Source organism: Wyeomyia smithii, chromosome 3 (genome assembly GCF_029784165.1).
Source record: "Wyeomyia smithii strain HCP4-BCI-WySm-NY-G18 chromosome 3, ASM2978416v1, whole genome shotgun sequence".
NCBI lineage: Eukaryota > Metazoa > Arthropoda > Insecta > Diptera > Culicidae > Wyeomyia > Wyeomyia smithii.
Window position 1 is genome coordinate 253,298,228 of NC_073696.1, and position 24,770 is coordinate 253,322,997.

General features: G+C 39.0%; 2 protein-coding genes across 3 annotated transcripts; one reads left to right on the plus strand and one right to left on the minus strand.

Annotated features, from left to right (window-relative positions):
• The first annotated feature begins 570 nt into the window (after window positions 1-570).
• LOC129729198 (zinc finger protein Xfin-like) lies at window positions 571-13,432 on the plus strand. The gene is made up of 12 exons (XM_055687689.1): window positions 571-982; window positions 1,043-1,779; window positions 1,831-2,809; window positions 2,870-2,954; window positions 3,023-3,077; window positions 3,134-3,370; window positions 9,879-9,900; window positions 10,424-10,606; window positions 10,662-11,452; window positions 11,500-12,499; window positions 12,563-12,647; window positions 12,709-13,432. Exons 1-12 carry the CDS (start codon window positions 830-832, stop codon window positions 13,332-13,334), a joined length of 4,953 nt encoding a protein of 1,650 aa, XP_055543664.1. The 5' UTR covers window positions 571-829; the 3' UTR covers window positions 13,335-13,432.
• On the minus strand, window positions 13,417-18,920 carry LOC129733360 (uncharacterized). 2 transcript variants are annotated; one of them, XM_055695186.1, is made up of 4 exons: window positions 18,700-18,920; window positions 17,898-18,640; window positions 17,056-17,842; window positions 13,417-15,256 (listed from the first exon to the last, which is right to left on the minus strand). In XM_055695186.1, exons 1-4 carry the CDS (start codon window positions 18,710-18,712, stop codon window positions 15,240-15,242), a joined length of 1,560 nt encoding a protein of 519 aa, XP_055551161.1. In that variant the 5' UTR covers window positions 18,713-18,920; the 3' UTR covers window positions 13,417-15,239. The 2 variants fall into 2 exon arrangements, with proteins under 2 accessions (XP_055551161.1, XP_055551160.1); XM_055695185.1 differs by having other exon boundaries at window positions 13,417-17,842.
• Window positions 18,921-24,770: the final 5,850 nt, after the last annotated feature.

Here is a 24,770-nt window from a genome sequence, read left to right on the forward strand (position 1 = left end):
TGACGTTTAATCGGTATACCCGTGAATGGGTAAATCTAGTTTACCTCACTTTATGGCGAAATGGTTGAAAAAGTACCCATTAATGGGTTTTCGACTCTTACCGTGTGGGAGATTCTAGTTCTGTAGACTTTTTTCGTACGAAGGTGTTAGTGCCACTAGTTGAGGAAAATATTTACAAATAGCTGTTTTGTTTGCAATGCTATGTTTTTGGTAGATGGACAAATATTCAGTTGAATACTCACTATATGTTTTAAACTTGTTTTTAAATAATATTTTTCATTCGTGATCAAAAATTGGAAGAAGCTGCTAAATATAATCGACCAAAAATGGTAAAAAAGTGATAAAAGTCGAAGCAACGAGATGCGATGATTTACAGTTTGGAGGAAACAAAAGCAACTTTACACGGGTTTACACGTTTACTAGTGTGCGTAGGTGAAAAGTCACATAATTCTGTATAGTGTATTACAAGAAGACAAAAAGTGCCTAGTTTATTCCAGTGCATAACACCGATTATCGTATATACAATTAGCACTGGGGTACGAAAATTAGTGCATAGAACATACACCGTGATAAAAACTACAAAGAAAGAAGTACAGGCTGTAAAACTGTCAAAAAAAATGTCGCAAAAGCAGTAATCGAGTACAGCCAAAATGTTTATTTATTCGAAATAAGTGAAAAAACATCTAAATTGTTGTACCCCAACTTGTTCAAAAAGTGGCAAATCAATAAATGTGCCTGTTTCTGAAGCCAACGACTGTGAGTTTCGGCTGACTAGGCCGAAAATTAAAAGAACTAGATTCGAGTAATACCTGAGAAAAAGATCGGCACAATGGAAGCCGCCGATATGAATGAGGAGTACGATTTTGCCACTATCTGCCGTTGTTGTCGTAGGAGTGGCCTTATGCTACAACCAATGTTTCACTCTGCCGGAGACCACGGTATTGCTCTTCATGAAATGTTTACCCACTGTACTGCCATTCCGGTAAGATTTTTGGTTGGTGCTTTTCATCCGTGATCCCCTTTACCGTGGATTCTTTTGTAGGTTCAGTACAACGACGGGTTGCCACAGAATGTATGCGGTGAATGCGTTCGTGATGTCAACAATGCATACAACTTCCGCAAACGTTATGAAGATAGCGACCGCTTCCTGCGGGAGTACGTTTCACGTCGTAAATTTAGCAATGATTTGGTCAAGGTGGAAGCGATCGACATAAAATCGGAGCTAGCGTTCTTCGATATGGGTAATGGGCCGCAAATTTTGCAACCGGAAACAGATAGTTTACATGGGGACGATGATGGTAGTGGAAATAATCAATACGATGAGGATGGTGAGTTTGCTGAGGCGGCTTTCGTATCCGCTGAATTGGGTGATATTTCTTCGGATGAGGAGCAGGATGGTTACTCCGATAGCAAAATGCACGTAAAATTAGATAGAAGTCGCCCGCGAGTAAAACAGCTGATTGCGGAGGAAATCGATCCGGATAAACTGCTGGCTGCCAAGAAAGCGAAGATGTGCTTTATTTGTAGCCGAACATTCACTCGAAATGATCACCTGAATCGACATTTGAAAACGCATCTGGGAGGTCCATCGGAGCAGATTAATTGCACCATCTGCAGCCGAGCGTTTACCAGAAAGGACCACTTGAAGCGCCATATGAAAATTCACAGCAAAGATTTCAGCTGTGAGTTTTGTGACAGGAAATTTTCAACACTGGATTATAGTGAATATAAAACGCACATGGCTGAGGAACATCCCGGTAAAGAGTTGTTGCACGTTAGGTAAGTTATTTTGGAGGGTAAAAGTACCGAAGCTCATGTTTTATGTTGTAGGAAACCAAGAAAACGGAAGGAGGGTACAAACGCTATCGATACGAGAGAGTACGTAATGGAAAAAGGTAAAACTGAGGCCATATGTCGCATTTGCGATACAAACTTTGATAGAATTGCTGAGTTGCGAAATCATCTTAAAATCCACATCGATCCGATAACGTTCGCGAGTGTCGACATCCAAACGAAACCGTATCTCTTCGACGAGGGTCGGGTCGTGGATAACTTTTTGGAAAACATCATACATCGCGTGTACAATTGGGATGTTACTCGGTTTTATCAGATTATGGAACCGGACGGAGAGGAGCTGGGTTTGAGTGATTCGGACTCGGAGCCGGAAGAAGGGGAACCTGCGGTAGAAGGTATCGTTCGAAGACAGCATACATGTACGGTGTGCCAACAATCATTTGGTCGAATAAAAATGATAATGGAGCACATTGTCGATCAGCACCAACCTGGAGAGCTGGTGAATTGCTCGCACTGTCAGCGTGGTTTTCCGAATAATGATCTTTTGGCGCGTCATCTGAAGTATCAATGTGAGAATCAGGACAAAAAGATCTTCTGCCCGTTCTGCAACGAACGATTTATGTGGCAAACAAGCATGAACAAACACGCTCAACAGCGGCACAAACCGACGAAGCCTCTATTGCAACGTTCCGACGACGAGGGGAAGGAAAAAACTCACGTTTGTCAGATTTGCAACAAGAGTTTCTTACATCGTCAGCATTTAGATCGCCATATGGGCATACACATTCCTGAGGAGAAGAAATTCAAGTGCACAGAATGTCACAAAGCGTTCAATCGGAAGGATAATCTTCGGACGCACATGAAGATCCACTTTCGCGATCCAGCGGATACCGTTCCGAAACTGGACTTTCTGTGCACGTTATGCGGACGGGCATTCTCTAAATCTTCGAATCTAACGGTGCACATGAGAAGACACACTGGGGAACGACCCTACAAGTGTGATTTTTGCGATAAGGTATGTCATTCTTGAGGTTATGGTTTATAGTCTCACTATCAAATGTGTCATTATTTGCAGGGTTTCCCACGGTCGTTGGATTTGCAGTACCATCGCAGAACCCACACCGGTGAAAAACCCTGCATTTGCAAGATTTGTGGAGTTGGTAAATATGCTTAGATAATATACGTGGTTTGAAATTCTATTTCATTACTCTATATTTTTGCTTGGTAGGTTTCACACGATCTCACAAATTGATCGTGCATATGCGAACGCATACAGGAGACAGGTTAGTTAGTTACTTTAGGAAAACTATCGAATTAATAACGATACGACATTTTTTAGACCCTACAAGTGCACCTATTGTGATCGCGCATTTGCACAGTCCAACGATCTTACGCTGCATATTCGTCGTCACACCGGGGAAAAGCCGTACGCGTGTGGCGTTTGTGACGAGCGCTTCATTCAGGGGACAGCTCTGCGTAGTCATCAGCACGCTGCCGGACATTACGAAGGAGCCGATGGCAGCCAACCACCGTTTACCGGGACAACGCGCCGAGGAACAAAGTCGACAAAAAGATCGTCCTAATCGTCCTATCAAGGAGCCGATATTCATCGTAAGTGTTCTAGCTCATAAGTCGTAAGTGTTTAAGCTCATTTTACGTATAACAACAGGAACATTTTCTGGTCGGTGCATTCTTCTGATCTTTCTTTTTTGCTCTATCTAGAAGCAGTCTTGCCAGAAAGAAGTATTCGTAAAGAGAAAAATTATAATAATTCTCCGGATTATCTGGTACTAACCATGATACATTGAAAAGTTTTTCAATATTGATGATAAAACTTGAATGAATACAATTGACTATAATAATTGATTTTTCCTAACTTATTATTGGTCTGAGTTGCTTTGAAAACTTATATTCCTACTGACAAGAGAAAAAAATAGAATTACTAAGTATCTAACATAGATTCATGAAATGAATGATTCCTTTTTGAGTTTACCCTGTGCTCATTTGGTTTTTTTGTGCTTGATCTCTCCTTCAATGTTTCAAAAAGCGGTTAGCCAAAAGTATGATTCAACGAAATCGTGAAAGTAACGAATCTGATAAATACACCGAATTCACTAGTTTCGCAGCGAGGGAAAAAATTAAGCGTAAAGTTTCGGTCTTTCAAAATGACTACCGTTTTCCATTTAGTTGCATTCTGTAAAAAACGCAAGTTTAAAAGGAGACAATTAAAGACCGTACGGACTTGCTAGTTTCAAACGTTTTATCTTCTAGAGTGTGTATTAAGTTGTAGTCTTAAGATCCACCATTTCTGTAGCGTGAAAAATAAAAAAATTATAATAAATAATGCAGTGAACTTGTGTACGGATGTGTTTTATTTATGAGAAATTATTTGATTGAAAACTCGTAGTAATAAGTATAACAAAATCACTTCTAGATTGATATAACTCACAATTCACCAGACTCTGCCGTTATGCGCTTTATCATTTTGGCTAATTTTAATTCGTAAATAGGCTATTTGAATTTGGGCTCTATTACATAGGACGAGTCGTGTGTCCTGGTGAAGTTTAAGTAATTACGTGTAGTACATTGCATGAAAATTTAGTGGTAAAGTTCCTGGCAAGTATTTTTACAATTTGGGAACAAAAACCTCTTTATACAGGGTCCGACAATTGAACTGTGACATTACTTCTACACTCATTATTACGTTACTGCAATGGCCGCTTCATTTACATTGTGTCTCAGCTGGCAATGGATGCATGAATTACTTTTGTAATCAAGTGTTATCCGGCAATAAAACACCTGTTCGAGGTCACTGACGAGGCAAGCAACATGTTGTGTTAGGCAACGCGAGAAAAAAAATACTTGGTTGGTGACAGCTGAGTCACGAACGAGTCGAGCAGTTTACTCGGATAAGCTTCTCGTTCAAAATCCAGAATACTTGCCATCCGTAATACCAAAATTAGTGCAGTTTTCAAAGCCGTACAGTCCAAAGACACCGGAAAAACGCCAGTGTTACGTATGTCTCATGTATGTGGTTCACCCATGTATGTTTCCCCCTAGTACTCCGTACCTTGTCCTGTCTAACTGCTCGACAAATAATGAACAAAATGAATTTTCTTTACAGTCCAAATAAGCACTGACGAAGGCACTATGTCAGTGCCGAAATACGTATTTGCAAGTGAAAAGTGGATAGTGATAGAATTAAATAGTGAAAGTGAATAAAAAGTGAAAAGTGCAGTGGGAATTTTCTTTTCCTCGGCTTCATCGAGCCCCAAAAAAAATCCCATTAGGAACAGTCAAAAAGTTATTTACAAAATCAATGCAGCATTTTTCGAGTAGGAACGAGACAAATGCCGGGCTGCGCAGGATCACTGCCTTTAAAAACAACTCACAGTGATTTTATTCAGAGCGTGGTACTGTTTTGGAAGATTTCTTCCAGAGTGTTTCGTATGTCTTATGTATGTGTATCAACTGTCATTGTAGCGATTTAGAGCGATTTTCAATTCTTCTTTTAAAAGTCGAAGGATGATAAAAAATTTAAAAAAAAATCACGTTTTGCTCAGAAAATTACACTCTTCTAGCAGATATATAAAAATCAAAAATCCGTGAATAGGTAAACAGCCCAATTGTCAGTCATAAAAATTGAAAGACGAGATATATATTTTTTTGAAGTAGAATACTTCTCTCAGGAAGTTCGGCTACATAGGGATGTGAAATGAAAATCTAAAACCGAAAAAAGTGAAAAATATGTCCAATTTCAAATGCTAATAAATCGGTTAGTATTCGATGGATTTCCTTCGTTCTTGCAGCAATAGATTGGAAAATCTTCTAAGATTCTTCTCACATGAAAATAATTGTAATTTTATCATTTAAACTATTGTACTATAGAAAATAGTCAAGCCTTGTCAAAACGAAAAATTCGACTTCTGATTGGTCGTTATATGATTGCTTCCCAAGCACGGTCGACAGAATCATATACCTTGCAATTTAAAATATGCTATTTGGCCTATATAAGAGCCTGTTTCAGCCGAAGCCGCTCATTATAGTTCTAGACAGCGACAACAGCAGTCATCCCTTAGTAGCAGCTGTAGCAATGCAGTGGATACCAGCAATAGCGGATAGCGGTCACAGCAGTGGATAGCGCACTACTTGCAGCGGATCTCAGCGGATCTCGATAGCAGCTGATGCAGGGGCAGCGGATACCAATGGTAGCGTATAGTGGCCACAACTCTTTGATTTTTGATTTTAAATTGTGATAGATTAACTTCCTCTGCTTTTATGTTGGACGCTTTGCAATGGTTATCCGTGAAGCAACGAATTGTTTATTTGTCTATGGTGTCCATTTTTAAAATAATTAATGTTTTGCTACCTCAATATTTGTGTGATCGAATTGAAATAGGAAGAGATTTTCATAGATATAACACTAGAAACGCGGATGAAATAAGAACACCTTTCTTTCTAACAAGAGCTTCACAAAATTCATTGTTTTATACAGGTATAAATTTTTTCAATTCGATGCCAAGACATGTTAAACGTGCACCAACGCTTGCGGAGTTCAAGAGACAATGTATTTCACACGTGAAAGTTTCTGCTGTACAGAACGAAAATTAAAACTTTTATAAAATGACGAGAGTTTATCTGACGAAGTTTAAACAACGGATTTATTTTGGATGAACTATTTATTTTTGGACCTATCTATTTATTTATTGTTTTATTGAAGCATGTAACTGACGAAGTTTTTACGAACGGATCTGATTGTGTTGTAAAATTTTATTCATATTTTATATTAGATCTTTTTTAATTTGTAATGAATTAACAAAAACTACTGTGTTCGTCACGGTGGTGATGATGGATTTTTTCCTTTATAATGTTGTAGCTTTAAAAAATAATAGAAAGTGACTGCATAAGTTTGAGCCTCGCGCGCGGAATTCAGATATAAATGGATTCTTTAGCCACGCTTAGAGAAAAATCATGAAGTAGTTGTGGTTAGTCTGGCTGAAGGTCAGAAAAACCCTGTGCTAGTTTTGTGTAGCTCTATAGCTCTTCACATTTTTACCGATGTGAATATTTTTACCTGTGAGTAAACAGTTTTTGAAGAAGTTTATGTCTGGAGGTAAAATCAGTTCGTTTTTTTTTGTATAACTGATTTAAATGTGACTACATTAATTATCTATAGATAAATCGTCCAGCTCAAACCTTTGTAGGGGTATGTGGCGGGACCATCATCATCATCATCATCAACTGTGGCATGGCTACGGATAGCGTAGCAGTTGCAGCGGGTATATCTAATCATGAAGCATTTATGCAATAATTGAATTAAAATTCAATTACAGCAATCGGCCTTTTTCAAGGCTACTAAATGTTTTTGGAAAAGCATAATGAATGGTTATTAATAAACTGCAACTGAGGTTTGATGCTGCTGCAAATGCACAGCAATGTGATGTTTATTACGATTTGTTGATACTGTGCTTAACAAGCGGTATTTACGAAACAAATCCGATTTCAAAATAACTGACACGCAAGCAGCCGGGTTATCTTTCTTGTGAAAGTATTCTACTTCAACCTTGCGGTCGTGGCTTTGCACACAACCCATTTGTGATTTTTTAATTTGGGTTTTGCTCAAATATTTACACTCTTTTAGCTGATAAGTAATAATTAGAAATCTGTAATTTACACTGGTCGACAAAGTGAAAAAATGCATTCCTAAAGCTCAAACCGGAAAAAAATGAAAGATTATAGCTTTTCAACCATTCCCATGAATTTTGGTGCCCCCTAGCCGTTACCAAAACGCATCAGCTTACGTGAGAGTGTCGTATAGAAATTGCTCTCCGGGTTCGTCGCTTTAAGGTAATGTTTACGAAGAAACCCACGAGGTTAACGCAGATTAACTTTGGTCCATTAAGCTTGTTGGTCGGTGTCGTTTGATAGATTACCTGTGTGGCGATAAAACTTCATTTTTCGCCAGATACAGGTTGCTGCCACCAAATTTCACTACGCAACGCATTGTTAACGTTAAACTAGAAGGCGGCTTTTTACCGTACAATTTTGGAGTTTCTTTTCATTTGATGATTTTGGGCGTAAAAATCTCAGCTTTAAACTTATAAATAGCGTTCTAATTGCTACTCTATGCAAACGTCAGCGGTGCAAACAATCGATTAAAATTTCAAATACGTAATGTTAACGATTTTCGAGAAAATTATCTTGAGAAATTCGGACAAAATTCCAGTACGGGTTTTTTTCCGCGATTTCTTAAATTTTGTTAAAATAGAACGTTTCAATTCTATTAAATTTTACTTCGATCGAAACGACAAAATTAAAACAAACAGACCTCTTTTTTCCAAATACGTTGGTCACGGTTACACGATATTTTTAACAGAAAAAGCCCCCCTGAACTTAGCCAAACGAACATGAAAGGTAACACTAAAATGACCAAATTGTGATCAGGTACAATACAGAACATGTTCATTTCAATACGATATACTTTTTCTACTGCTAAATAATTAATTCAAAATGCTTCAAAATTGCATTATTCGAGTGATTCTTAACCGGGCTTTATGTACACACTTGATTCATTGCCGGGTCTCGGTAATTTTTTAAATCTCTTAAATCTTGTAATTTCGTAAATCTCGGTTCACTGAGCTGAAATTTCGGTACAAAATATCCGTAATCTCGGTAGTGATAGCACGGTCATATTTTATGCCGAAAATTCAGTTAGGTTGAACCGAGATTCACGAATAGATGTAACAGCTGTTATTATTTATTTAACCGAGCACTCAGTGGTGCCGTTCTCGGCAAAAATGACCGAGACTCGGTAATAAATTTTAATTGTGTACCAACTTATAATTAACAAAATAATTATCAATTGAGTTGTGTAGCTATACTAGTTTTTATCATCTGAAAGAGCAGCGTTTTCTGAGTAAAAAGTGATTTTTCTAAATTTTATATCGTTATCCTCCGTTTAATGGAAATGCTCCCATTTATTTTTTACTGGGCATAAACATTAGCGAGAAAACAAACAAAAAAACAGCATCGATACACGAGCTGTCAGGCAAGACTAGTGATGTCCGAATTTTCCAAATAATCGAATAATTTTCAGCTGCTGGGTAATCGATACGATTAATCGCTCATACCTATTCGATTAATTGACCATTAACGATTAATCGACAGAATTTCCAACTTCAAAATCTCTTCAAGCCCTTGAGACGTCGTAGTCGCGAATAGTTTAAACCGGAAACAGTAAAAACTTCACTGAATTTCGGTATAAAACTTTACTGAAATCTCGGCAACATTGCTGTCACCTGCATCGTCAATTGTTTTTAACTTGTGTAAAATCCAACGCTGGCACGCTGAAGCTGACAAGAAACTGTGCGGTGCAGTAGGGGTAAGCGGGGCAAGACCGCCCCCTTAAGCAATTCTGTTTATAGAAAAAAAAGTTGAGGCTGCAATTTCATTTTTTCTTTGCTAAGAGGCTTTTCTATTCAATGCTCACATCTCAAAAATAAGAACTGAAATATTTTTGTTAATTTACGAGCTTTATTTTCAGTTTTATAAATGCATTGAAAATTTGCAGATCTTTTTCATGCGTGGTAAGCCCGCCCACCAGCGGGGTAAGATCGCCGACCATCTGTTAAGAATAACAAATATTTTTAGGACCAAAATGGTTGATTTTATCGCTATAGTGTCTTTGACAAATTTGTAGATGGTATATTTTTCTTTTTCTTTTTTTGAATACACTGTGAAAAATCTGAAAATAATTTTTGACTTGTACCGTACAGATTACAGATTTAAAGAAAAAGTACAGATAAGTACAGATTTTTTAGCTGGTTAGAAAGGATAAAACAAAACTTTTTGGCCGACTCTGCAACGATACAATGAATGCGATCTTGCAATCCACGCACTTAGAATTTACTACCAAATCTCGGTAATTTGCTGCAGAGAATTGCGCAACTCGGTTAAAAAACGGCAGTTGCTACATTTTTTCGTAAATCTCGATTTAACCAAACTAAAATGTTGGAACAAAATATCCGAAATATCGGTAGTGTTGCTGAATTATGGGTTTCATTGTTTTTTGGCTGAATTTTCAGGAGATTGAACCGCAATGGCTCGGTAATATGCATAAGTGTGCAAAAGTTTCATTGACAATCGAGTTAGTAGTTTGCAATTATAATTAACTGAGTCAACGCAGTCCCAGTTTTCTCTAAACAATTTAAGCTGTATAAATATAAAAAAAAAAACTTTGGGCCAGTGGTACAGGTTTTGGTACAGATTTTTCCCGGAAATAGTACAGATGAAAAAGATGTTTGTAGCTCCCAGTACAGATGAAAATGTGGCAACACTGGTGTTAGTAATCGACGCAGGTAATCGAATAATTCGACTATTCAGTGGGAGATAATCGATGACAAAATATTCGATTATTACACACTCTAATCGATTAATCGATTAACCGAGCGATTACCGGACATCACTAGGCACGACGAAAACAAATCGGGAAAATCGTAAAATCCCAGCAGAAAGTGGACAACGGTGAATGAAATTGAATTTTTTAAGTTTGTTTGCAAAGAAAAATGTGCTTTGTGTTTTGACTAGTGTGCACGAAAAATGTAACTAAACTTTTCAGGAAGAAAATTAGCCCAAACAGCATATTACTAGCAAAACGATGGAGGTCATGGATATGAGCACCGAGTACGATCTGAGCAAAATTTGCCGATCCTGTCGGAAGGATTATCCCCAGTTACAGTCTATATTCCATTCGTTTGGCAATGGCGGGGAGATTACGCTGCACGAAATGCTTACAAGTTGTACGCAGATTCAGGTGAGTTTTGTTTCAACCAAGGGAAGCTACAGTATTTGAATTTGAATTTTTGCAGATTCACTACAACGACGGTATGCCGCACAATCTGTGTGCCGTCTGCGTGGCGGAGGTCAACGCTGCGTATAAGTTTCGCAAACGCTACGAACAGAGTGATATAATGCTCCGCGAGTACATTTCCAGGCGGAAGCTGGAAGCCAGTAACGAGACGGACGACAGCAGCAGCTTGATTAAGGTGGAATTATTTGATATCAAACCGGAAATTACCTTCATAGATGCGGATCCGTTGATCGGCGAAAAAGGCTGTGTCGCTACGATAAAAAAGCTTGTAGAGACTAAAAGATCGGACATAGAAGATCAGAAAAACATTGACGATTTGATAGAGGAGATAAACGATGAGGATGATTACGGTGATTCGGACGCTATAGTGGCGGAAATCGTAGACAATGAAGACGATGGGGACAGCGACTACGAGGAGAACAGTTTGGATGATTTGATCGAGGAACTTGGCGATCCGGTTTCGGGAAAAAGGCAAACCCGGTCCACTCAGGGCAAGGGCTACTCGAGGATTAAGGGAGGAAAATTTTCGTGCGATTCCTGTGATCGTGTCTTTACCGATAAACGTGGTATCACGAATCACGTGAAACAGCATGTACCGAAAGAGTTGAGACAATGTTCGATTTGTAACCGGGGATTTTCCACCAGCTATCATCTGGGACGGCATATGAAGGGTCATGAGAATGATACGCAGTGTGAACATTGCGAGAGAAAATTTGCTTCGGTTGCGTATCATGAATATAAGGAACATTTGGCGTTGGAACACCCGGGCAAAGAAGTTCTGCCGTCGAAGTAAGTTTTAGTGATTGTAGAAAAATGATGTTAAATTTAATTGTTAGTTTTTGTAGAAAAAGCGAAAAACCAGAGCGTGATCGCGGTTTAAAGCTATCCGTAGAATTGTTGGAGGAGAAGGAAAAAATGGAAGCAATTTGTCGAATCTGCGATACCACCTTTGATCGGATAGTGGAGTTACGAAATCATTTGAAGATTCACGGTGATCCGAAATCGTTCGTCGATGTGAACATTCAAACCAAACCCTATTTGTTTGAGGAAGGTTATGTTCTGGAAAACTACATCGACTATTTAGTGCAGCAGGTCTGCAAGTGGGACGTTCTTCGCTTCTATCAGATCGTTCAGCCAGATGGTGAGGAACTAGAGCTAAGTGATTCCGATTCCGAACCAGAGGAGGGCACAGAAGCACCAGTTGGAATCGTTCGAAGAACGCATACGTGTGCTTTATGCAATCAAAGCTTCACTAGAATACGTGCTATACTGGAGCATGTCAGGGATCAGCATTCGTCCGAGGAATTGCTGGCCTGCCGACACTGCGCTCGTGGTTTTCCGAACACTGCACTGCTGGTGCGCCATTTAAAACAGCAGTGTGAAAATCACAGCAAAAAGTTTTTCTGTACTTTCTGCAACGAAAAATTCATGTGGCAAACCAGTCTGAACAAACACGCCCAGCGGAAACATAAGCCCACGAAGCCGTTACGTGAAGTTGCTGATGATCCGAACGACCTGGAGAGCAGTAAAGACAAGCAGCACGTTTGTCAGGTGTGCAACAAGGGCTTCCAGCGGCTGGAACACCTGGATCGTCACATAAAGATCCACATTCCGTCGGAGAAAAAGTTCGAATGTACCCAGTGCCATAAGAAGTTCAACCGAAAGGACAATCTGCGATCCCATATGAAAATTCACAAAAAAGATCCGCAGCTGGACAACAAGCAGAACCATCTGTGCGTGTACTGCGGCCGGGGTTTCTCCAATTCGTCGAATCTGATTGTGCACATGCGGAGGCACACCGGCGAGCGGCCGTACAAGTGCGATATTTGTGATAAGGTGAGTGGGAACAAGTTGTAATAGCTGTGAGAGTTTGATTGAAAAATGAATTTGTTTCTACAGGGCTTCCCGCGATCATCTGATCTTCAGTGTCATCGCAGGACACACACTGGGGAAAAACCTTGTCTTTGTACTATCTGCGGAAAAGGTAATATATTCTCAAAACAGTTCTGTAAAAACTGAATTTTTTTTTGTATAATTTTTACCAGGCTTCTCTCGTTCCAATAAACTTGTGCGCCACATGAGAATTCACACCGGAGCAAGACCCTATATGTGTACGTACTGTGACCGAGCATTTACTCAATCGAATGATCTTACGCTACACATCCGCCGGCACACGGGGGAAAAGCCGTACGTTTGCGGCGTCTGTAACGAACGTTTCATTCAGGGTACCGCCCTGAAGGCCCACCAACGGGTAACTGGTCACTTCGACGACGGCAGTAACCAACCGGAGCGATTCGCCAGTATCAGCGTGAATAACCCCAATCGGCTCGGAGTCAACGGGCCGAATGCGGTACGACAGAGTTCTTCTTCGGCGACAGACGGTGCACCACCGAAACCAGTTAAAGCGGTTAAGTCGAGAAAAAAAGCCACCAGCCATCCTCGCTCTGCCCAAACCCAAGCCGCTGAGACTCCATCCTTACCCGTACCGACCACAGCATCGACTGCTGGTTCCGCTCCTACTTCACCACTAGGTGATGGTAGCAGACCACATCTACAGAATCTCTCCGCTAGTACCGCACCACCCCATGGATATGTGCCGGTACCCTACCTTATGCAGAGCTATGACCTCGGATCGACCGGGTTGTTTTCGCAAACTTTCAATCAGCCGTAGGTTTTCGATGTCGATATGTAAGTTGATTTTTTGTGCGTGTAAGTTCCAAGGAGTTGTGACATTATAGAGAATAAATATCTGCTAGCATGTAGCCGAAATATTAACTGTTTTTAATTAAAGGGAATTTAATGCACTGAAAAGTGATGCGAGATTGTGCCTACTGCTCTAAGCAGAGGCGGAGCGTATTAAGGGTATAATATAATAGCTCCGATGCGTGACAATGCTCAGTAAAATCTTCGTAAATTCCTATACACGAGGGTCCTCTTGTTTCTGTGTAGCTCAGCTTTTAATAGAACATTTTAAGCTTACTATTGGCTTTTAGATTTGAATGAAACTTTGATTATTTTAGCCTTAGGAATAACTTTTTAAGAAAAAAATTCATTTAAGTTGTACGACAGTTCTTTCTCGTGAGTTATTAGGAAGCTCATAAGCTTGCTTTATTTAACCGCAGGCATGTTTAGCGCTTGCACTGGTTCTCCTCTACTTTGCATATCTTGAAAGGTATCACAAATTACAAGTAATGAGCGCGTTTTGATAGACCATAACTTTGTTTGAAGCTGTCTTTTCTATAATACATATAATGGCATAAAGCATATTGAAATGAAACCATGGTAACGTAGTTGCTGTAGCATAACACGAAATAAACGAAATTACTCGTACTGCAATAAGAAGTCGCACGAGATACGTAAAATCAAATTGGAATGATTTTTCAACCGCACATGAATTTGTGATTATATATTCTTGAAAAGTTACCTCTGAGGAAAAACCTTGTCTGATAATAGAAATATCAACAGAGTTCCATTCAAATTAAAATCTGATTTGCTATTTGGCGTGGAGATGTTTTTAACATGTACATGACTCTCTCAATTAAGTTTAATCCAATCGTATTAATACGTTCGTTTTTTTGTCGATTAGTACATTCGTACTACAGTTCTTGATTCTACGACGTAAGTTACATCACTTGATAATTGTGAATGCAACACCCAATTCCATTAAGCGACTATTCCATACGATAAATGTCCTGGCCTTTATCATTTAAGCTCTGTTATGAAGACAGTTTTTTCAATCTCAATTCAAAATATTCAGTGCCCTTTTATTTAACGTCACTTGACTACTGAAAGCCAACCATTTACCAACAAAGCTCAAAAAGAAACAACTATTTTAATAACTTTTAGGCAATAGAAATAATTCGACCAATCCCCGCAAATATGATACAGCATAGATTGTATTTTATTTGTATTTAGTTTACGATTGTAAAGTTGATGGTAATTATTCATTAAATGCGTGTTTATTCTTAAATTCCAGTACATTATTCTTGATTGTGTGTAAGTGTAAGAATGTGTTTCATTTCATTTTTCTCCTATCTACAAGTAACGTTACAATGCAATCTCTGTCTAGAGGTGGCTAGGGCATGTCCAAACCCACCACACCACTTGCGTGTGTGTTTTAGGCGATGCCACGAAGGGTTTTTCATTGCCCTTCAGTGCTTATACAAAACCGAAACCCACAGTGTTTTAAATAAAACAGCCCTTCAGAAGCTTCGGCAAACACATGCCCGAGTGTTCCCGATATCGTGAGCCCTCGGAAGCCCGCTTGCTAACACGTGTTTTCTCAAACGCATTTCACAAAAGTACATATGAAAAAAATATTGCAGGTGGTTGTATGCGTTGACTACCGTCAAGCTTTCCAATATTAGGCTACTGACATACTGAGGCGTCAAATGAAGCGAAGCGTTGAGCGTTTGAGAAGCGGAATAAACAGAAGCGTTGAGTGAAGCTTCCTATGACATACTGGAGCGACTGGAGCGAGCGATGCAAATGCGTTGTGTTGTCATATTCCTAGATTCCAGCAGCGGTTTCGTTTAAAGGAAATATGAATTCTTCCATTGAAGATTTGTTTGCTGCTTCAAGCACAGTAAATCACTAAAAAAGTAAACATAGAGATTTTTTCATGAAGTAAAATAATATTTCTGAAGTCAGTTGCGCCAGAGACGTAGTAAAAAAAATAAGAAATTATTCTAAATTTTATACCCGCTGACCCCAAGTAACGTTCAACTAGTTTATGATATCTGTTCAGTATGTTAGGCATGCAATATCAATCAAAAATACCAGTGTTATTTTCCTGACGACCTGAAAATTTTTCCCGATATTTTCTATATTTGAGACCAAAATAAAACGAATAAAAAGCACCTGGCGATATCAGGTTTAGTCTGAACATGGTATTACTGAACTAACATTTTTCATACATTTTAACATTTTGTTAACCGAAAATGTATTCTATTTGCTTTTTTTCAATTACCAAACCAAAACAAAGCAAATGTAAAGCACCTCGCGATGAAAGATTTTGTCTGAACAAGGTATTACCGCGTAAGTATACGCGCGTCAAAACACTACTCGTTCTGTTTCGCCGCCTCTACCGACGCGTCGTTGCCGCTTGAGTGTGACCGGTTTGAGCGTTTTATATAGACGTTCGAAGAAGTAGCTCGGACGCTTTTGCGACGCTTCTTGCTTCGCTTCATTTGACGCCTCAGTATGTCAATAGCCTTATACCATTTTCGATCTCGTCGTGGCGACCAATGCTTGTGTGTTCCCCGAAACTGCGAGCCCTCGGTTGCCTCATGTGCCGAAGTTAAGAAACCCTCGGCTCGCGTGTTCACGAATGGCTTTCCAGTGTTTTGTCTTTAGCTAGCGACGGAGGGTATTACGAATAGCCCTGCGTGGTGTGTTTGTTAGCAGATGGGCCCAACGCGCTTTGGTGTGCTGTGTTTTCCCCATGCCTGCTAGGCCTACGCAATCTAGTGTAAAGCGACGCGAATATTTAACGTTGTGTAATCTTACGATATGTTCGATAGTAATTTCACCATTTCATGCAGTTTAAATTCCTTTTTTTTACAGACGTTATTCGGTAGTTTACCGATAAGAAAAATTTATATTATTTATAATTTTATCGTAGTTTGTTTTAAGCATAGATTTTTATACTATCATTGGAAGCATGACAATTCCGGTCCTAATTAGATAAACGTTTTCTAAAGTACCAACTAAGGTTTCATTACCGTTTGTATCAAAAATACTATTTTTATCGAAGGATGAAACGTTTTGTGTACAAAATTTTGGATTGTTTTAAAATTAAAGCTTTCCGGTTGATCCGCTTTTGTTGGGAATTTTTTTATACCGGCTTCCTAGTTTCTACTTCAACTAATTAGGATTAGTAAAGTTAGGACCTATCGTGAGATTTTATGGGCCTACTAAAACTGATTGTCTCTAGTGTTTGTGTGTGTGTGTGTGTGTATTTTTCGTCTGCTCTGCTGAGCACTACAAAACTTGGTCGATTGTTGAGAAAAAACCTTTAGAAGGGGGCTAGATTAAAGCATGGTTTATAGGGAAACTAATTCCGTCAAGGCAGTAAGATTGGTTTGCCTGTCTTATTTTTTTTTTTGTTTAACGTGTCACAGCTTCACTCTAAACTCTCACAACCACCGTATTAACCGTTACCAAACAGCTGTAATTATTGAATAAATTTGAAATCCTTGTGTCAATCGTCAGACTGGGGCTGTGCGGCCACTTAAAGCTTTAAGTTGCTTAAATTCTCTACTCCGATTAGTTAAGTAGAATTAATATTCCTATCTGCTAGTTTAACGTGTACTTGTGAACCTTATTCAAATACTCGATTGTAATAAACAGTGACCGGGCATCTTTGGGGTCACGTCGGCAAATAAACTTACCTTTAATCACTTGCCCTTCCTCTACCGGAATTGGCTTTTCAACGTAAAAGATAGTCTGCTTCCAGTGCGTTGGCTTGGTGTAGGGCGACGTCGAGAATTCCACGTGTTCCGGCAGCTCGAAGAATGTATCGAAATAACCGACCAGCGCTGTGAGCTTACAGTTGCGTTTGACTGTTAACTCAAAGTTATAATCAAAGTTCGGACAATCAACATCCACCTCCATCAGATCGAAGTTCGCGATTATGTTAGCGTTCGTAATAACATGCTCCGGCTTGCAAACTTCTACGGTAGCCTCGCGCAAGACTTCCTTCTTCATGCAAGACATATCGAATCCATAGACGTCTTGCCAGAAACCGATAAACTCGTCGTGTCGCTCGGTGTCTCCATAACCAACCAAACTAAGATTGCATCTGTTCGGCAGAATGATTCCCCCTTCCTTTAGATACTGTTTTCTGGCATAAATCACGCTATCCATCATTCCCTCAAACAGCAAAAAATATCCCATCCATTCAGAAACGATAAGGTCTACCTTTTCCACCGGTAACTCGCAGTCCTCAAGCCGACCTTTGACGAATTTTATGTTATCGATTTTATTCCGCCGTACAATGTCCATCGCCTGGTAAATAATATCCGACTGATCGACCGAAATCACTTCCTTCGCTCCTGCTTTGGCAGCAAACATGGAAAGAATCGCGGTACCACAACCCAAATCAAGTACGGTTTTGTCTCGAAAGATGACACTGTTGTTCAGAATGGCATCTCGATAGCTTGCAGTACGAACATAGTCCTAAAAGAAAAACTTTCCAGTTCCAGACAAAAGTCAAATCAAACAAACTACTCACACTAAGCATATCATGATGAATTCCAAAATGCGAATAAGTATTAAAATAGCTCTGATCATCTTCAACAGCCACACCGCTAACGCAGTGCTTCAGTTCCTCCCTGATGAGGGCAATTTTATCATCCGAACACCGTTTCTTACAGACAGCTGTTTGCTCGTTCTGTTGTTCCAGCAGATTGCGGAAGCTCTCCTTCATCTTCTCGATGTCACCAGCAGCATGCTGCAGTAGATTCTCTTTTTCTCTGAGCTGTGCCGTCAGCTCATTGATAATCCCATGCAGCTTTCGGTACTGATCGGTCGTCAGAGTCATCGTTTCGCCAATTTCGTTACCATTCTCTCTTGCCTTATCACTTCCATTTCCATTCAACATTATCTCGTCCAATTCATCCAAGTCGAACATCAACCAAGTTTCGTTCTCAACTGGCTTGAGATATTTATCATCGGACCAGAAAACATTTCCGCCGGTTTTAAACACTCCAGGGTCTGGTTTCTCCAGGCGGATGTAGTTGATCATTTTGATGTATGAATACTCATCCAGGTGATACCGGCGACGTACTTCGGCCAGATCAAACTCGTGCTTGTCCCGGGAATGTCGAATGGCTACCGTCATAGTGGGCGAAATTTGTTCGCAGAACAAGCATCGCACCGGATCGTTTTGTTCCTCCGCGACTTCCCATTCGTCTGCTTCCTCTTCCTCGCCGTTGGAATCGCCACCCGTTTCCATCTCGCAAAGTGGTGGGCAGTCTGGAGTAGATCACTAATTAGTTGCGATATGAAAAATCTTTCGTATTTGTGTCACTCACCATCGTCGGACATCCTGGGGGCAGAACAACGTTGAAAACTGCTATGAAAGATTACAGATCATAAACAAAAGCTGATAAGTGAGAAACAGGGGAAACTTTAGCTGAAATATAGGAAAATAACAGCACACACGATACGACCGAAGAACTGAAAATCTCGGAGCAGACCGACGTCAGAGAGGAATGAAAATCTTTACATGCGTGTAGCAAAACACATGCGCGCCGAAGGACAAACAATTCTAGCATGAAGCCATCAAATGGCGTAATCCACGTAAACAAACACCACGCGGGTGTTTGCACAGAGAAAAATGTCTTGGTAGTTTATACCGTTTTCAGTGAGGTATGCAGTTGAATAGAAGTTTCTTTTCCTTACTTAACAGACCAAGACGAACTGACAGGAGACAAGGTATTTGCTGATGTTGATGGACGGAATAATCAACAATGTGATTATTCAGGTACAAAAGAACCTGGGGTGACATTGAGCATTTCGTTTCGAGTAACTCGAACAAAACTAAATGATCGCTGGTGGGCGTTACGTTTCGTTTTTCTTATTTTTTTCGACTTTGCGGGTTAGATGAGCCGAAGGACAAATGACAATGACAGCTCCTTTTGAGCTTAAAGCAAAACTGGCAGTATGTGACGTACTCGAAAATAGTAAAAATTGCTCGAATCGAGCTGCGCAATGCCACCCCTGGTAGTTTGTTGTTTGCTCATCAAATCGTCTCACCACGCAAGTTATTTCCAGCTTGCAAAGAAAAAAAGCGGAAAACAAGCGCAGTTGCATTACATTTTTTATTATTTTTCTAGTTGGAAATCAAAATAACGATTTGCGACTTCAGAATTTTTTACCTTATGCACAATGCGCATAATGACGCATCTAGGGCGCTGTAAAGCGCATCAAATGTGCCAAACAGCGTACTTGATGCTACATTATGCGCATTGTGCATAAGGTGAAACAATCGAATGTCGCAAGTCGTATTTTTTTTCGATTCTCAGCTGTAACGGTAATATATAATTACCCATAAAACAACTAAATTGGAAATGTTTGGAAAATTTATAGTATAAGTGAATGTTACACTCAACAACCCGCATAATCAAAAACCATAAGTAAAACGGTAAGAATCATAAATAAACTCTATGGCGTATGGTTACTGTTTGTGGTATATGTAATCTCATATTAGTTACTATCATAATAAAACATATAACATTAACCTTTGAGTTACACTATTGTATATGGTATGCGCAAATTAGGAGATAAATACAGGTAACAACGATATTTTTATCTTGTTATTAATGGTAACTATTCAAGAAACGGTATTTGATTGCATTGGCATGAATCGTGCAAACACTAATCAAACAGTTCTCAATATGGTTCCTAAAACCACTCATGATATAGTAAATTCCCAAATCGTATTATTCAAAAAAACGATGATCATACCATATCCCCGTGCAGAACGAATAGAAGTGAGCAAGCAAATGATGCGCGCGTGCGGAGTGCTTTGATGCTCGCGCGGTGTAAGTGTAAAATTCACCGAGCACGACGGCCGCACGGAGGAGCAGACCAAGTCTGGATCAAAGTTCATAAAATTTCTTTCACAAGCTATTTTTATGATTTTGGAAGTTTTGGTGATATGTTCTTAAACTGGTCCTTCCGGAACAGATTCCGCTCGGGCTTCTAGTGACCATTAAAACAATTGAATGAAACCAGGCCGAACACTAAGCAATATGGGTATTTTCGGAACCGGGATGACGCTCAGGCCGGAAAATGGTCGCAGATGCCATTTTGAATTCTACGATGGCGACTTCCGGTTTCCAAAAAACTTTCTTCCGATGCATCACTGACGCCGATTTATAAGTAGATAAGTTACTGAATCTCTTGGTACTAAAAGTATCAGAATCGGACGAAAACTGCAAAAGTTACAAGGATTTTAAATCGTGGGTACACGGGTACCCCGTCGAGCAGGTAAGAGTGTTTTTTTTTAATTAGTGGAGGTTTACGCTCATCATCGTTAAGTAAGCAACAATCCATTACCACGAATTACCATCACACTGACTCAATTTTTAAATATATGAAATGATCCGCTCGACATGGTTTTTAAAACATCTTTTCGATTATTGTTTCTATTATTTTGTCTGGTAGATTATATTTTTTTAATTTACGGTCAACAAGAATGTTTAAAAAACATGCTATTGTAATAAAAATTTAGTTGTACCTAATCTGTTTAATTTTTTTAATTCGCTAGGCGGGTTTTACGGAGAGCGATGGCATCGAGATCACCAAGAAAGAAATGAAAGAGCTCTCAGATCGTTCTGCATCCGACAGCATTTTCTGTGGATTATTATTAATGAAACTTGTTGATATAGAAAAATTGATGGTTAGCAGTGTAACAGGTAAACCGTGCCAACGATTTGCAAAAGTTAAAAACTGCGATGGAACCAGAGCTTACCCACCAGGAGAAAAACTTGATCGAAGCTTGTTTGAGTTTATCTGCAGTAAGTATAATCATTACACATAATTTCTGTTTATCTGTATTAATTCTTTCTAGACAAGGTTGCTGAGCCATAAAGTAGAATAAGCCAACGATATCTATTATGATCAATTAACCATAATAGTACCATTTCCGCTATAATACGTCTACCATTAAGCATATAATGGATACAATTACATGAACCGTTTCAGTATGCATTGTATTTTGCCAAAATAACATATTTCAACTATATATTAAATAGTTGCAGTACTGATTTTTGGACTGTTACTTCACCATACCTTGGATAATATCGAAAAATTAATGTTCGAAAAAATCAGCGTTTTTGAATGGTAACTATACCTAACGCCTAGTTCCCCAAATGGTTATTCGACAGATGACTATACCCTGTATAGGCAAAACTATAGCTGGTGTTGTACGGATATAGTTACTGAACTGTCTAATAAATAGTAGCCACTATTCATCAAACGATAATAAAACTGCATGACATAGGGTTGTAGGTGCGGGAAGACCTACAATCCACACTAGCCAAGTAACCATAAGCATTAGGAAATAGCATTTTATTAGCACTAATTCAGCCTTGTTAATGGCATTATGCTAAACTAACATTACTGAGAGCAAAATATGCGCTTAAAGGGCTACCGTAGGTGGTACGATGTAGTGTTTTAAATGCATTTAGAAGACGCGTTACATTTTTTCGTAAGTGCCAATAACGAGCGATATCGAGTGGTCAATTAAAAAAAGACGGAACATGGATACTCCTCGTAAATGAAAGAAAAACTTTAAGGAGTGGGAATTTTTGACGCAAAGTCGTGGTATATGAAAGCATAAAACTTTCCGAAATACCCAATTGAATGACATTGAGTTTGACAGTGACGGCCCAATCGAACACGCAACTAACAAGCCCTCGACTAATGAACACGAGCGAATCACCACTGTAACCGCCTTTTATAATTATTACACAGTGCAACAAAAATTGATTTTTTTTCTGCCTTGGTTTCTATATATAATTTTTTTGTGTATTTTGATGCAAAACCGAATTTCCCCGAGTTTGAACATATTTCAACCTGAGGGGCAACAATGGCGCCATTTTGAATTTCTGAGAAATCAGAAATTTTCGATGTTTTTTCGACCCCCTCCCCGCAAAAGGAGAGGATTATGTGAAGACAAATTGTTATTGTATCTTCAAGTATCGCTACGCTCTTAATATTACATTAAACAAAATTCAAATAAGGTCTAACGTCGAGATAAACTTTTTTTTAGTATTGAAGGGAAATTGTGGCAAAATCGACGTGTTGCTGACATTTTACGTAGATCAGACACCTATCAATCTATTTCTGAGACTTTTATACTCATATAAGTTATAATTTGACTAAATACCACCTCCAGATATTAGCCCATTACCATTAATGCTCAGACATACTCGATATCATTTTGCTTTTTGAAATAATACTAAAACCATGCCAAAACTGGTTTCGTAGAATCACCGATTTGAGCTCAAATTTTGTCCGATTTAAGTTTTTTTTTAATGATAGGTAAGAAAATGCTAATATGTGGACAAACTCTTGGAATTTTGATATTTGGTCTTAAAACAAAATGGCGTCGAAAAAACATCGAAAATTTCCGATTTCTCAAAAATTCAAAATGGCGCCATTGTTGACATTGTTGACAAAAATTCAAAATCGCGCAAACGTTTTCATTGTGTTTAGCCATTGGTGCTTATTACGGGAGTCACTTCACGGTGAAATATATTTCACTTTCGCGCTCACTTCACTTTTTGAGACCTATTCCCGATTCCACCTCAAGTGAGGTGACAAAAATCACCTCCGTGAAGTGAGATTGACAGTGAAGTGAAAAAGAGAATAGGACAAGTGAAATGAGATTGGGGCTAATCACGGGAGTCACTTCACGGTGAAGTGACAACCGTAATAGGCACGGTGAAAGTGATTGCCATTTGATTTGCACGCGTCTTTTTTCACCGTGAGATTTTTTCACTTCGTTTTCACCGTGAAGTGACTCCCGTAATAATCCCCATGTTTCCCAGCTCAAAAATGTCTAAGTCCCAGAAAGTCGTTCTTTCCGTTTTTTTAGATAACACCAGATCTTGACGTGTTCTGCATTTCTAAAACATTCGGCATAAAAAAAAAATGTTTTTTTCGGTATCGAAAATTTCCTAAACTAGTTTGCATTTTTTCCATCGGGCAGAAAAAAAAAAGAAAATTCGACCGCTTCAGGGCACGGATCAAATTCTGATTCGTTTCGTTGCTGAAGAATAAATCCAATATTTACCATTAGATCACAAATCAATTAACTTTAAGACTTATGGCATTTTCGTGGAATCATTTCACCGTTCAAAATGGTCGTGAAATAATTCCACGCGAAACGTCGCTTTTTCCGTTCTCACTTCACTGATATGACACCCATAATAACCCAGATTCCGCGGCAGATGTCACTTTGCGACGTCTTTCCTACTTACGTGAGTCCCGTAATAGGATTTTGTTCACTTCAATCTGATTTCACCGTGGAGTAATAAGCACCAATAACCCAGATTCCACGGCAGATGTCACTTTGCGACGTCGTTCTCACCTAAGAGAAGAGTGGCCAAGATGAAACCTCGGTTTGCTCCAGGTTTTTGCTCCAAACGTGATTGGCTGATTTTGACAGCACGCGTGTGTGACAATATTCCAAAAGGGTTTAGCTTGCCGTGTTGCTAATCAGCTGGTGTTTGACCCAATCATTGAGTAAGTAAAAGTGAAATATTGTGGACACAATTTTGTTTTGGTTGCGACAAATAAAAGCAAAAAATAATTTGAATGAAGTGCCAATCGTTTGGTCGTAAATTTCTATCGATTTCCTAAAGATGCAGGACCTTATCGACAGTGGCTTAAAATATGCGTAAAATCTGAAAAAGATATTCCAAATTTGAAAATCTCTCGCAATAGTCGAATATGCAGTGAAGGTATTTCTTTTTATTATTATGTTGTTTATTTAGTTGTTCGTGGTAACGTGAAATCAAGCTTTTCTTCATAAACAAGCAATTTTCCCCTTGATTTTGCAACAGGAGTGAAGTGTTTTGCCGAATATTTTTCATTGTGCTCTCTAGAAAAAGTCCGGAGAAGTGAGAAAAACAAGAAAAAAAAGTTTGGCAGTGGTAGTATGATGATTAAAATAGATACAAAGTTTTGTTGTATTGTTTTATATATTCTTTGTAATCTAATTTTCATTGTTGTGTTTTTTGTTAGATAAAAATAAAAATATCAAATAAATCAATTTTTCGGGTTGCACTGCATTATGCGTAAGGCAGACGAAAATAATGTTCAACCGGGGATATGTTTCATAGCAAAAAAGAAGAAAGAGAAGCCACTTGGCCACTCTTCTCTAGGTTCTCACTTACGTGAGTCCCGTAACTAGTGATGTCCGAATTTTCCAAATAATCGAATATTGAGTAATCGAATAATTTTTAGCTGCTGGGTAATCGATACGATTAATCGCTCATACCTATTCGATTAATTGGCCATTTACGATTAATCGACAGAATTTCCAACTTCAAAATCTCTTCAAGCCCTTGAGACTTCGTAGTCGCGAATA